The sequence below is a fragment of the Notechis scutatus genome, chromosome 3 (assembly GCF_049901735.1).
Source record: "Notechis scutatus isolate UNSWTSFEM ecotype Mainland chromosome 3, rNotScu1.2, whole genome shotgun sequence".
In the NCBI taxonomy this organism is placed as follows: domain Eukaryota; kingdom Metazoa; phylum Chordata; class Lepidosauria; order Squamata; family Elapidae; genus Notechis; species Notechis scutatus.
Window position 1 is genome coordinate 198,818,345 of NC_142011.1, and position 12,666 is coordinate 198,831,010.

At 41.7% G+C, this 12,666-nt stretch overlaps 1 protein-coding gene across 4 annotated transcripts in view; it reads right to left on the reverse strand.

The window, feature by feature from the left end:
• ASAP1 (ArfGAP with SH3 domain, ankyrin repeat and PH domain 1) overlaps nucleotides 1–12,666 on the reverse strand; it is a 189,093-nt gene that overhangs the window by 43,619 nt on the left and 132,808 nt on the right. For all 4 annotated transcript variants that reach the window (XM_087962198.1, XM_087962197.1, XM_087962199.1 and 1 more), the window contains 4 exons: nucleotides 8,995–9,095; nucleotides 4,525–4,594; nucleotides 1,563–1,650; nucleotides 715–763 (listed from right to left, as the gene is read on the reverse strand). In XM_087962198.1, coding sequence (XP_087818324.1) covers nucleotides 715–763; nucleotides 1,563–1,650; nucleotides 4,525–4,594; nucleotides 8,995–9,095 — 308 coding nt within the window. The remainder of the gene's footprint in view (nucleotides 1–714; nucleotides 764–1,562; nucleotides 1,651–4,524; nucleotides 4,595–8,994; nucleotides 9,096–12,666) is intronic.

Here is a 12,666-nt window from a genome sequence, read left to right on the forward strand (position 1 = left end):
AACAAACATCAATTTTTGGTGTCTATTTCATCACTGAGTTGTCCTAAGAAATCCTCTTTAATTTTAAAGAACCCTCTAGAACCGTGATGGTGTACGCAGAGCCATTTGTGAGGTAAGTTAGCCTGTGGCACGCAGAGCCATTTGTGCCAGCACACGAGCCGCAGGCAAACTTACCTCACTGCACATGCACGTGCCTCACAGCTGATTTTCAGCGGGTTTGGGGCCTTTTTCAGCCTCTCAGGCTTGAGGAAAGCCTCTGCAGCCTGAAAAATAGGCCTGTTTCATCACTTCTTTTATTTCCGGAAATACCAGAAGTGACAAAACGGGCCTATTTTTCAGGCTGCAGAGGCTTTCCTCAAGCCTGGGAGGCCGAAAAAGGCCTCAAACAGGCTGAAAATCAGCTGGAAGGCGCAGTGCAGGTAAGGGGGCAGGGGATTGCATGCACATGCGCAGGAGGCATGGGGGCATGCATTTTGCCTTCTGGGCGCTGGCACGCAAGCGTGTGTACGCGCACAATTTTTGGCATAGGAGCTTGAAAAGGTTAGCCACCACTGCTCTACAATAACATGCTAAAGGCAACATAGAAATGAGCAGGTATTTACAATGTGTGAAGTAGCTAAAATATACACCCATGTTGCCAGCCAGCATTAATCTTGTTTATTATTGGATAACAATGAACTTTTCTAAAAACTCCAGGAATGAAAACGTTCTTACGCGACATAATCTTGCTCGTCTTCTGCCTGAAAATGGTATGTTCTGTTATCTGGAACATAAACATGGCACATCTTCAAAATATTGATCGTATTAATTGCATTCTTAGAGGGGAAAAAATTATCAAAAGACTTAAAAGTCAACATTTAGTAACTAAGGACATATGCTGAAATGAGTCAGGAAATCTTCAGAAGTTCTATTTTCAGTAGAAAACATTTTGTTCACATTTTTTTTTTTAAAAAAAGGAGCTAACTTGCTCTTACAAAAATATCCAGGCAAGAATAGTTTTAAATCAGAGGTGGGAAATTAATTTCCCCAAGGGGCCGCATGAGAAACTGGGACTGTTATGGAGGGCTGATACCGCCCCCACCCGCTGCCTTTGCCCCACCACCCAATACCACCACTGCCCACTGCCCTGACCTCTGCAGTCGACTTTGCCGATGCCCCGCCCTCACCGCCAGCACCATGGGCCGGAGTGGAACCGCCCACAGTCCAGATATGGCCCACAGGCTGTAAAATGCCTACGTCTGTTCTAAATAGATATATTGTAGGAGATGACTAGGCTGAACCTGAGGGAGGGCTCAAACGCATCATAAGTCTCAAGTCCCTGTGTGCCTGCAAGAAATTTAAGTCCAGCCCACCTTGAATGCCTTTCTTATCTCCCGCTCATTTCCTTTGACTGTTAGTTGGTCAGATTCTTGTAGAGAGCTTAAGTTTGCAATAAATCTTTATACTCATTTGAACTGCCTGAAACTCTTGATTTCCCCGACGCTTAACATGTATATCTTCCAACAACTGTTCCAATCCTAAACAACCATTTAATACGCAAGTAATTAAGTTTAAAGACATACGTGATATCAGGTCAAATGATTTCTTGTCTTCAGCGTTTGGTTTCACTTGGCATGTAAGCAGATTTAATTTAGCAGGTTGCCTGTTTGACTTAAACATAAGAAAAACACAATTTTACTTTGCTTAAAGTTTGTTTCGTTATATTTTTAACTTAAAGATCATTATCGCACAAATGCTGTATTTTTTTTTTCTTGTCCATTACCAAATGTATTGACATTTTCATCTGCATCAATAGCTTTTGGTAGCTAATGGTGCATTAAGAGAAATAAACATTTTCATCTTATCTGCAAGTCACTACTGAGAAATGTTAGAATGTTTGGAAGACCAAAATTGCTTTTCTTTTTTCATGAGATGGCAGGAGGCATATTAATTTTCTTTTCTTCTGTTCAATTGTGTCTGATTCTTAGAGATTGCCTGGACAGATTCTCTGTAATGTTCATGGGAAGGTTTTGCAGAAGTGCTTTGCCGTTGCCTCTTTCCTAGCGCTCAGAAAGACACTGGCCCAGAATCACCCAGCTAGCTTTGTGCCTACGGTGGGACTAGAATTCACCATCTCCTGGTGATTGATCCAAAGCCAGCCAGCTGGCTTTCAAGTCTAAGTTGGGACCAGAACTCTCAGTCCCTTGGTGATTGGTCCAAAGTAACCAACCTGGCTTTCATGGCCAAGGTGGGACTAGAACTCTCAGTCCCCTGACGATTGGTCCAAAGTCACCGACCTGGCTATCATGGCTAAGGCGAGACTAGAACTCTCAGTCTCCTGACGATTGGTCCAAAGTCATCAATCTGGCTTTTGTGGGGGGAAGGGTGGGGGGACTTGCCGTTAGGAGCGCCCCGCGGGCAGCAATTCCTCGCCACCAGCTGCTCCTAATGGGCGATCATGGCAGAGCGCGGAGAGCTCCCTACTCCTGCCAAGCACCTTTGCGGCAGACCCAAGATCGCCGGTGTTGATTTCCCTTCTGCCCATGCCACCGCCGCGTTTGGAGCTGCCACTTCCACATTTGGAGTACCACTGCTGTTTGGAGCACCGCTGCCATTTGGAGCTGCCACTTCTGCATTTGGAGCTGTCGCTGCATTTGGAGCTGCCGCTTCCACGTTTGGAGCTGCTGCTGTGTTTGGAGCTGCCGCCCGCATTTGGAGTTGCTGCGTGTTTGAGCTGCCGCCTCGTTTGGAACCCCACCGCTGTTTGGAGCACTGCCGCTGTTTGGAGTTGCCATGTCCGCATTTGGAGCTGCCGCCGCTTGGAGCTGCTGCTTCCCGTTGGAGCACTGCCGCTGTTTGAGCACCACCCCATTTGGAGCGCGCCGCCACTCCAAACACAGCGGCAGCTCCAAACCCGGAAGTGGCAGCTCCAAACATGACGGCGGTGCTCCAAATGGCGGCAGCACTCCAAATGGCAGCGGCACTCCAAACACGGAAGCAGCAGCTCCAAACGTGGCGGCGGAATGGGCAGAAGAGAAAGCAACAGCGGCAGGTGTCTTGAGTCTGCAGCAAAGGTGTTTGGTGGGAGTAGGGAGCTCTCTGCGCTTCGCCATGATCACCCGTTAGGAGCGGCTAGTGGCGAGGCTGCCCGCGGGGCGCTCTAGATGAGGATGCAAGGGGGGGAATTAAGTCACCCCCGAAAAGACGGCCTAGCCGTTTTTGGGGGGCTCAAAAAAATATAAGACCCAGCCTTATTTTATGAGAAACACGGTACTTTCTCTGCTACTTTTTTTTAAACCATGTGAATTTGGCCAGACATGGATGGAGATAGATTATTTTGTAGCTATACCTGTTCAGTTGAAGTACTGAGGAGAAACTATATGTGGAATAGGAAAGCTATTCCACAACTACTAATGACAACCTGTTCTTGAATTCAGGTAGACCTTGACTTATGACCACAATTGACCCCAAAATTTCTGTTGTTAAGTGAGGCATTGAATTTTTCTCATTTTCTGACCTTTTTGCCACAGTTGTTAAGTGAATCACTGCAGTTGATAACTTAGTAACATAGCTGTTAAATGAATCTGGCTGCCCCATTGACTTTTCTTGTCAGAAGGTTGCATTGCAGGGACACTGTGGCCGTCATAAATATGAACCGGTTTGTCAAGCATCTGAATTTTGATCACATGATCATGGGGAAAGCTGCAAAGGTCATAACTGTGAAAAACGGTCATAAGTCACATTTTTCAGTGCTGTTGTAACTTCGAACGGTCACTGAACAAACTGTTGTAAGTCGAGGACTGCCCTGTACCAAATTCAGCCTCATTTTCCAGAGTCCAAAAATGTTTGGAAAACGGGTTGAACACAAGGGGGCGATATTCGCTCAAGGCTGACAATTAAATCCGAATTGATCAGACTGCAATTTTTCCTTGCTATTTCTAACTTTTTTGAAGCTGTAAACATAATGCTTTAAATGCTGTTTTAAGTCAAGGTGCCTCACTGAAACCATTGAAGCTATTTCTCCTAATGGTCACTGAGGGACCATGCAGAATTGCAAACCTTGAATTGCAAATTTTGAATCTATATATATATAAGTGAAATACCCATCATCACAAAATCTCCAGAACCGTAAAGCCTACAAACTTGAAATTTGGCACCTATGTTCCTCTTGGCTTCTAGGTGCTCACTGAGAAAGGATTTTTCGAAATGACCATCAGAGCATTAGTATTTTGTATATTATTATTAACACCAGTGGTGGGATTCAATTTTTTTTACTACCGGTTCTGTGGGCGTGGCTTGGTGGGCGTGGCAGGGGAAGGATAGTGTAAAATCTCCAATCAGAGGCGGTACTTGCCGGTTCTCCAAACTACTCAAAATTTCCACTACTGGTTCTCCAGAACTGGTTAGAACCTGCTGAATATCACCTCTATTCAGTCAAAAATAGAAATTAATCTGATCTGATCTGGTCACTAACCACCTTGATATTTACTTCACTCCACAAGGTGGGGAATAATCATTTTTAAACAATATAAAAAGGCTACTCACAGTTGCATGCGAAATGGTCAGGATGCCATTTTTAACTGTGCATTTTCTTCTTTGCCAAACTTTCCGTATGCTGATAAAAAAAAGCAATATGAATCAATCACCAATTGTTCAAAATTAAGATTTTGTTTTTCATCAGGTACTGCAGAACAAGCAGGTCAACTTGATATATTATTTGTCAGACACATACACAATTTGCATTTAAATGGAAAAAAAAAACCCACTATATTATTCAGATACACAAATAGGACTACTGATAGAAGAGAATATATGTAGCACAGGGATGTGGGGTCCTTGGTGCTCTCTGAGCTGGGTGGTTTTCTTACAGACGTCTCATTGCCAAACTAGGTAACATCATCTGTGCGCTAGTATGGTAATGAAATGTCTGCAAAAAACCCCACCAAGTTCAGAAAACACCAAGGACCCCACACAAATAGGGCTTTTCTTCATATGCGGTTTTCACTGCCTGGTTGAATTTCTTGAGTTATATATAAGCTGCATGCAGTGACAAACTACCAAGCAGTCAAAATAATCTACTATCTAAAAATGATGGTGAAGCTCAGCGTGTCAAAAATTAAGAAAATGCCTAGTTTAACTCCCCTGGTGTATATCCCCTCCCTCTGACCAATGATAATATAATCAAATTATTTTAAAGTATTTAAATTTATTAGTGAATAAATAGAAACTTTCTAACTGTGAATTTTTTTTTCTTCCAAAGTGTCTATCTGAGGCATCTCCAGGTTGCAAGAGACCTGGAAATTTTGGAGCGTGCTCCTGCATGGCCTAAATACTCTAAAAAAAAAGTAGGAAACAAGCCCAATTTTTGTGCAAAAGACCACAAGGCCCCCCCTTTTGTGATCCAGACAGTCTGGAGGTCTGATGTGTCCCCCAAAATGAAATCAGGTATCACCTGTGCTGTGACTCACCTGTCTTAGGTTTGTTATCACCAGTCTAACAGCTAACAAGTATGTTAGCATAAATATGTTAGCTATATAGCAATAGCAACTGCACTTAGACTTATATACCACTTTACAGTGCTTTACAGCCCTCTCTAAGTGGTTTACAGAGTCAGCCTATTGTCCCCAATAATCTCAGTCCTTATTTTACCCACCTTGGAAGGACGGAAGGCTGAGTCAACCTTGAGCCTGGTGGGATTTGAACTGCCAAATTGTAGGCAGCTGGCTGCAGCAGAAGTAGCTTGCAGTACTGCACTCTAACCACTGCGCCAGAGAGGGTCTCTGTGTTATGTTAACAAGTAACAAAAAATGGTATAGGATTTCCTACTTGAGCAGAAGGGCTGGACTACAGGATCTCCAATATTCCTTCCATCTGTCCTGTCCTGTCCTGTCCTGTCCTGTCCTCTCCTATTCTACTCTACTCTATTCATTCTGTAATTCTGTAAAGGGGCAGGTGCACACTAGTTCTGCTTGTAATTCAGCAAAACTGGGTTGAAACCGCCACGTTATTCTCTCCAGCACAAGTCCTATTTCTTCCTACTTTATAATGCTGGAAGGCATTTTATTTTTCCTCATGCACAATAGGTACTTCTCTGAAAAGAAAAGGCTGTGCTATTCTTTTTTTCCGTTCCATGATCGACATTTTTCTTTACAAAAGCTCTTTCATTAGATTTCTCATCCATAACCTCAAGGCCACAGGACTGCATGTGGCTCAAAAAAAAAAAAAAAAAAAAATAACTTAATAACTAAGCATATGAGGAACAGCCTCATTAATTTATCAATTTAATTAAACTAACACCAAATTAACATTTAATCGAACGCTGTACTGATTTTGGACCTGCCCATTTATTTATTTTTTGACCACTGCTAAATTGTACTTTATAGTCAAAGCTATGGTTTTCCCAGTACGGCTGTGAGGGTTGGACCATAAGGACCATTGAAGAATTGATGCTTCTGATTTATGGTTCTGGAAAAGACTTTGGAGAGCCACATAGACTGTAAGGAGAGCAAACCAATCAATCCTAAAGGAAATCAATCCTGACTGTCCTTTGGAAGAACAAATATTGAAGCAATACTTTGGCCACCAAATGAGAAGAGACCCTGATGTTGGGGAAAAATGTAAGGCAGAAGGAGAAGGGGACACCAGAGGATGAGATGATTAGATAGCGTCATCGATGCAAGGAACATGGGTTTTGGCAAACTCCAGAAGACGAAGAAGGGATGCGGTGGCTCGGTGGCTAAGATGCTGAGTGTCAGCCTTCAAGATCTTCTACTATTGCTTTGCATCTTTCGGCTGCCATAAGTAACGGGGGGAGGAGGGGGGACTAGTTGGGAAGCGAGCTGGAGGTGGTATAAACTAGCATTGTATAAAATGAGGAGGGGGGAGAGTGCGTTCTTGCTTAGGTTTCTATTCCTTGCTTAGCTTCCTCTTCTCTGCGCAGCTGCAAACCTTTATCAAAGTATGCCAAGGTCAACGGACAGAAACTTCATCACCACCTGAAGATGTCCACATGATGTTCTTCACAACTTTTAATTGGAAGAATCATTTGAACTTTTGGGGGTGGGAACATTTCCATCACTTTGTAAATGTGATTTACGTGCCTATTTCCTCAGATTCAGAATCCTCTTGTTGCTACCACTTCATTTCCAGTAAAAGATATCTTTTCTCTAATCAAAAGAGTCTAAGTATTTCTTTCTTGGATTTTGAATGGAGCACCAACTGACACTGAGCTTGTCGATCAGAAAGGTCGGCAGTTCGGCGGTTTGAATCCCTAGCACCGCGTAATGGAGTGAGCTCCCATTACTTGTCCCAGCTTTCTGCCAACCTAGCAGTTCTAAAGCATGTCAAAATTCAAGTAGAAAAATAGGGACCACTTTGGTGGGAAGTTAACCATGTTCCGTGCGCCTTCAACGTTTAGTCATACCAGTCACATGACCACAGAGGCATATTTGGACAGCGCTGGCTCTTCAGCTTTGTAATGGAGATGAGCACCGCCCCCTAGAGCCGGAAACGACTAGCACATATGTGCGAAGGGAACCTTTATCTTTTCCCTTTAGAAGGCAATGGACCTGGCGTGCTATGGTCCATGGGGTTGCTAAGAGTCGGACATGACTTACCCACTGAACGACATCAACAAACTACCCTTACTGATGCAAAGGTGGATTTGTTTCAATTTGCACAACACTTTGCCTTACATCCTTAGTCCTTTATTCATAGAAATTACTGGCTCACCTACTGGCACATACCTGGAAGTTTTACTTAATTTCAGTTCAAAGTTTTAGAACAGGGGTGTCCAACTTTGTCAATAATTTTAAAGTTCGGTCTTTATCTTTTAATGAGATGCTTGTCATTTTTGCACTATTGATTGATAGTAGAAAGGCTGTCATCCATGCATTAAATTATTGCATATTCCGATCTCTCTAAAACATGAGGATTCAACAACTTTTGGCAAGTTTATGACCTGTGGACTTCCAAGTTCCAGAAATGTGGCTGGCTGGAGGATTCTGGGAGTTGAAGTCCACAGGTCTTCAAGTTGCCAAAGTTGTTGGACACTGTTGTTTTAGAGAGATCGGAATATGCAATAATTTAATGCATGGATGACAGACAGTCTTTCTACTATATCGATCAATAAATAATTAAAAAATAAAGGCTGAACTTTAAAATTATTGACATGTTTACTCATATTTTCCCAGATCTGAGTGAATTATCACATTCCACTGGGTTATAATAAATGGAGTTTGGGCTGAATCTTTAATTATACTTAACTCCTTAATCTCTTTGTCAGAGTTAGGAAGAAGGTTGAAAGAGATTGATTTTTTTTTTTTTTTTGGAGTTGGGGATTTGTGACTGATCAATAACTACAATAAAACAGGCCGCCTTCCCATGCAATTTTATTTTTCTGATTTATAGTCAAATAATCTTGAGTCTCCACAGTGTTCAGCTATGAAATGGGGCATTATGGTTAAGAGTGCTTGGTATCACGTCTAGTTTCTTTATTGTGTGTTGTTATTTTTCAGGAATGTGTATGTTGTGCCAGCTTAGGGGAAAAAAACTTATTTCAATATATGCTGATTTATTTTTTAAAAATAAATAAAGCATGTATATTGAAAAGACTTACTTTTCTTTCTTTTTCCCCTTTCTATCCTTTCCCCCTTTTCCTTCCCTTATTTTTCCTATTATTTGCTTTTGTATTTTTTGTATTTTATATTATGAACTAAAAAAAAATGCCTATTTATTAGCTACATAAAAAGATTTATACCCTGGTCTCAACCAACCACATGCCTCTCTTGAATTGCTGTTGGACAAGAGATGTTTGGTTGGGCAAGAAGAATTGGAGGAAAAGGTCTCACCAAGCATTAACAGAAGCCAATTTTTCAAACGCTGGAAGTTTTAGAATGCAATACATGAAATATAAAATACTTGCTGATTTCCAAGAAGACAGCCTTGCATTTTAAACAAATCATTTCATAGTATTAATTCACTCCATCTGTCAAAACCGCAGTCTGAAATCCGTACCCATCGCTTTTCTTTAAAAGGTATCCTTTCTTCTCACTGCCATACTCCTTATTTCCTTGAAGTTGATGCATGCTGTACCCTCCTTGCCGGCTCTGTGAATCCTAGGCAAAAAGAAAGGGACAAATATATTGATATTTTCCTTCCTCTGATTACCTCTTTGGCGTCTTTGTTTCACGTTAATTCCTTTATTTACAGAGCTACAGCACAAAGAATGATTTCGTTTACAGAAGACGGAGACACAGAATGTTTATTTTTATTTTTTTGGCTCAGCAGATAAAGGATTATTGCATACTTCCACAGTGCCGAAAAGCTCCGAATGAAAAATCTGAGCACATTTAGTTAAAAAACAAAATCAAAATGTCCAATGTAAGAAAATGTAGAAAGAGAGGGCAGCCAGCAAGCTATATACACGCACGTAAAAACACATGTATATCGATCGGTCGATGGTATGTCCAATGTCTCATTTTTTTTTGGTTCTCGGTTTGAAATTAGAATGAAATTCAAGGTATACATGTTCGGGGATGCCTGTATATACCTACGGCAAACATAACACAAATACATAAGCCTGATGGAAAATGTGACGACAGTGAAGACAAGATCTGCAAATTTACTGTGAATACAAATAGCCATTGAAGCATTGACTTACTCTCCTAGACTTCGATCAGAGAAGGCAAAGGAAACAAAGAGAAAGAGAAAAATAAGACAATTTAATTTTTTTCTAAAAGAACAATACTGAACGCTTTGCAGCCTATTTCAATACACAATTAGTTATGGGCAGTAATAAAAACAGCCACAAAGGGGCACAGATTGTCTTCATCGTAATAAAATTCTTGACGCTGATGGAAAGGTGTTACACAAATCCCCATGGAAATTGTGTAGACAGGTAGTCCTCGACTTACGACTTGGCCACTTAGCAACCATTCTAAGCTACAATGGACCTCCCCAGGATACTTACAACCCTATTCCAGAAATTCTAATGGCTCCCCCACCCCCACCTCATGGTCATGTGATTGCATTTTGGACGCTTAGCAACTGGCCCACCTTTACGGCCATTTGCAACGTCCTATGGTCCCACAGGATTGGCACAATCTGCAATATGTTTGTTGCAAACTGGCGTTTACTTCCGGTTTCCAGCAAAAAAAACAACCAATGGATTCATTTAACAACTGCAGCGTTCGCTTTACGACCACTGCATTCAGCTAATAAGCACTGCAAAAAAAAAAAAGTCATAAAATCGGGTGCAATAACATGATGACCTGCTTAATAATGGACACAACCTATGACTGTAATTCCAGGCTCATTTACGATCATAAGTCGAAGATCACTTGTATGTGTCTATGGTTTTTTTAAAGATAGACTGGAACAGCAATACTTAGAACTTAATTACAGCCCTCCTATAGAACAGGGGCCTCCAACGTGGCAACTTTAAGACTTGGGGACTTCAACTCCCAGAATTCCCAAGATAGCATGGCTGGCTGAGGAAGTCTGGAAGTTGAAGTCCACAAGTCCTAAAGTTGCCAAGTTTGGAGAGCCCTGCTATAGAATATGTTCTGATAAAACAGCCACGGATTCTGAATGGGAAATTAGCCACACTCAAATTTAACCAGAATTTGTCCATTTTCATTAAGAATTGTTGAATGTGAAGCAAGAGCACTTGATTTCCATTTCTTTGAATCCCAAAGGTTCTTTTTTTCAAGTGCACTTTCTGGTTTTTCTTTTGAAGACGTTTTGTTTCTCATCCAAGAAGCTTCTTCAGTTCTTCAGCTTCTTGGATGAGAAGCAAAGCCTCTTCAAAAGAAAAAAACCAGGAAGTCCAGTTGCCTCTTGAAAAAGCACCTTTGGGACAACCATGACCTGGATGATTGAGAAGCTCCATAGACGTTTTCTTGTATCATGTCAACTAACGTGTGATTCAATGAACACAATACCAGTTTTGGCAGGGTGGATAAATTTGGGAAACACGGAACATTCCCTTTAAGTTGAGGAGGATTTTTTTCTACCCCCAAATGTAACAACAGAACACCCCTTCATCCTGTGGTGACCCAGGGTGGGATACAAAATAAACACAGTCACACAAAAAACAGGTGAAGCCCCTTTTATATTCCTTCACTTTGCTTCCAAGCTCCAAATATCCTTGATTGGAGACAAAAAACCCTCACACAAGCAGTTACAAGAAGAAGGAAATTCCATTTAAATTATAAAGAGTAAAAAACAACACAAACCAGGCAAGATAAGGGCTTGAAGACATCCACAGAACACACACTGGGAAGGACGCTAAACTCAGAGAAGAACTATAAACTAGAAATATTTCCACACTTCATTTCCAGCACTCGCTGGTACGCATGTCCGTCCTCTTATCCAGTTGTCACAGCTGCAGCCCATGAAGAGGATCAAGGCCCTCTCCTCCCCCATAGACCACGTTTCTCCCTTATCCTCTCCTCCCTGCATGCCCTAGGATGGAGAGGGGATGGGCCTGGGTCTTCCTCTGACTGCCCAGCCGGCCTCTGCCCTTCCCCAGCCTCTTCCACAACCTCGGAGCCACACTTCCACTCCCTGTCAGCTGTTCGTCCTCTCCCTCAGAGTCAGTCTCCACCAGGGGCATGACACATCCTTCTACAGACATGCTTCTGTTTCCCCAAACTGTTTTGTCTCCTCCAAAGATCCTGACATAGATCCGGAATGAAAAATATGTTTATTGCAATTTTTACAGGGAACAAAGCACCAAGGACATGATTCAGTTAACAGGGATGAGCTTTAAAATTAAGCATTTTCTCTACCTTTTTAACAGCAGCCTCGAGAAAATTATCTGTTGTTTTTTTATTATGGGGCACTAATTAGAAACTCATGGTAAGTAAGCCTATTTTTCTTGAAACACTTTTCATGAAGTCATTGCAGAAAACACTACACAAAATGCCGGTGTTCGTGTTGCTTTCTTCATCATGCAAAGAGATTTCTGAGATGATTTAACACAAAAATTCTCTCTGAAGAGTTATTTGAAAAGAAAGCACAAGCAACAAATCTAACTTTTTAATCCCATCCTACATGCCCAGGGAACAAAATGACCTTTGGAGTGTGTTGGTGTTTCATTTGCAAAAATTGGGCAGGGCTAGTGTTGAACAATAGGACTGGAAGAAAAATAAATATTGGGCATAATGAGATTTATTACTCATATTTCTACAGTCCTTCTTTCCATTAAATAGTTTTTCCAGAAATAATGTATGACTGTGAATGTTGGGCCATCAGGAGTGTTGGGCCAAGAATTTATGCTTTCGAATTGTGGTGTTTGGAGAAGGTTTTTCAGAGTCCCTTGAACTGCAAGGAGATCAAATCAAGTCAATTGTAAAGAAAATCAACCTTGATGCTGAAGCTCAAATGCTTTGGCCACCAAATGAGAAACGAGGACTCCTTGGAAAAGATATTGGGAAAGATGGAAGGCCAAAGGAGAAGAAGAAGGCAGAGGAGGAGATTGTTAGATAGTGTCATCGATGAACCTTAATTTGGGTAAACTCCAGAGGGATCTGATGTGGTATGATCCACGGGGTTGCCAAGAGTTGGACATGACTTAGCATCTTGAAGAACAACCACCTGTGTTATCATCATAATCATTTAACGACTCCATAATCTCTTGTGAGGTGGAGTCTGGGCAACTGAATGGAGCTAGCAGAGCGTTTA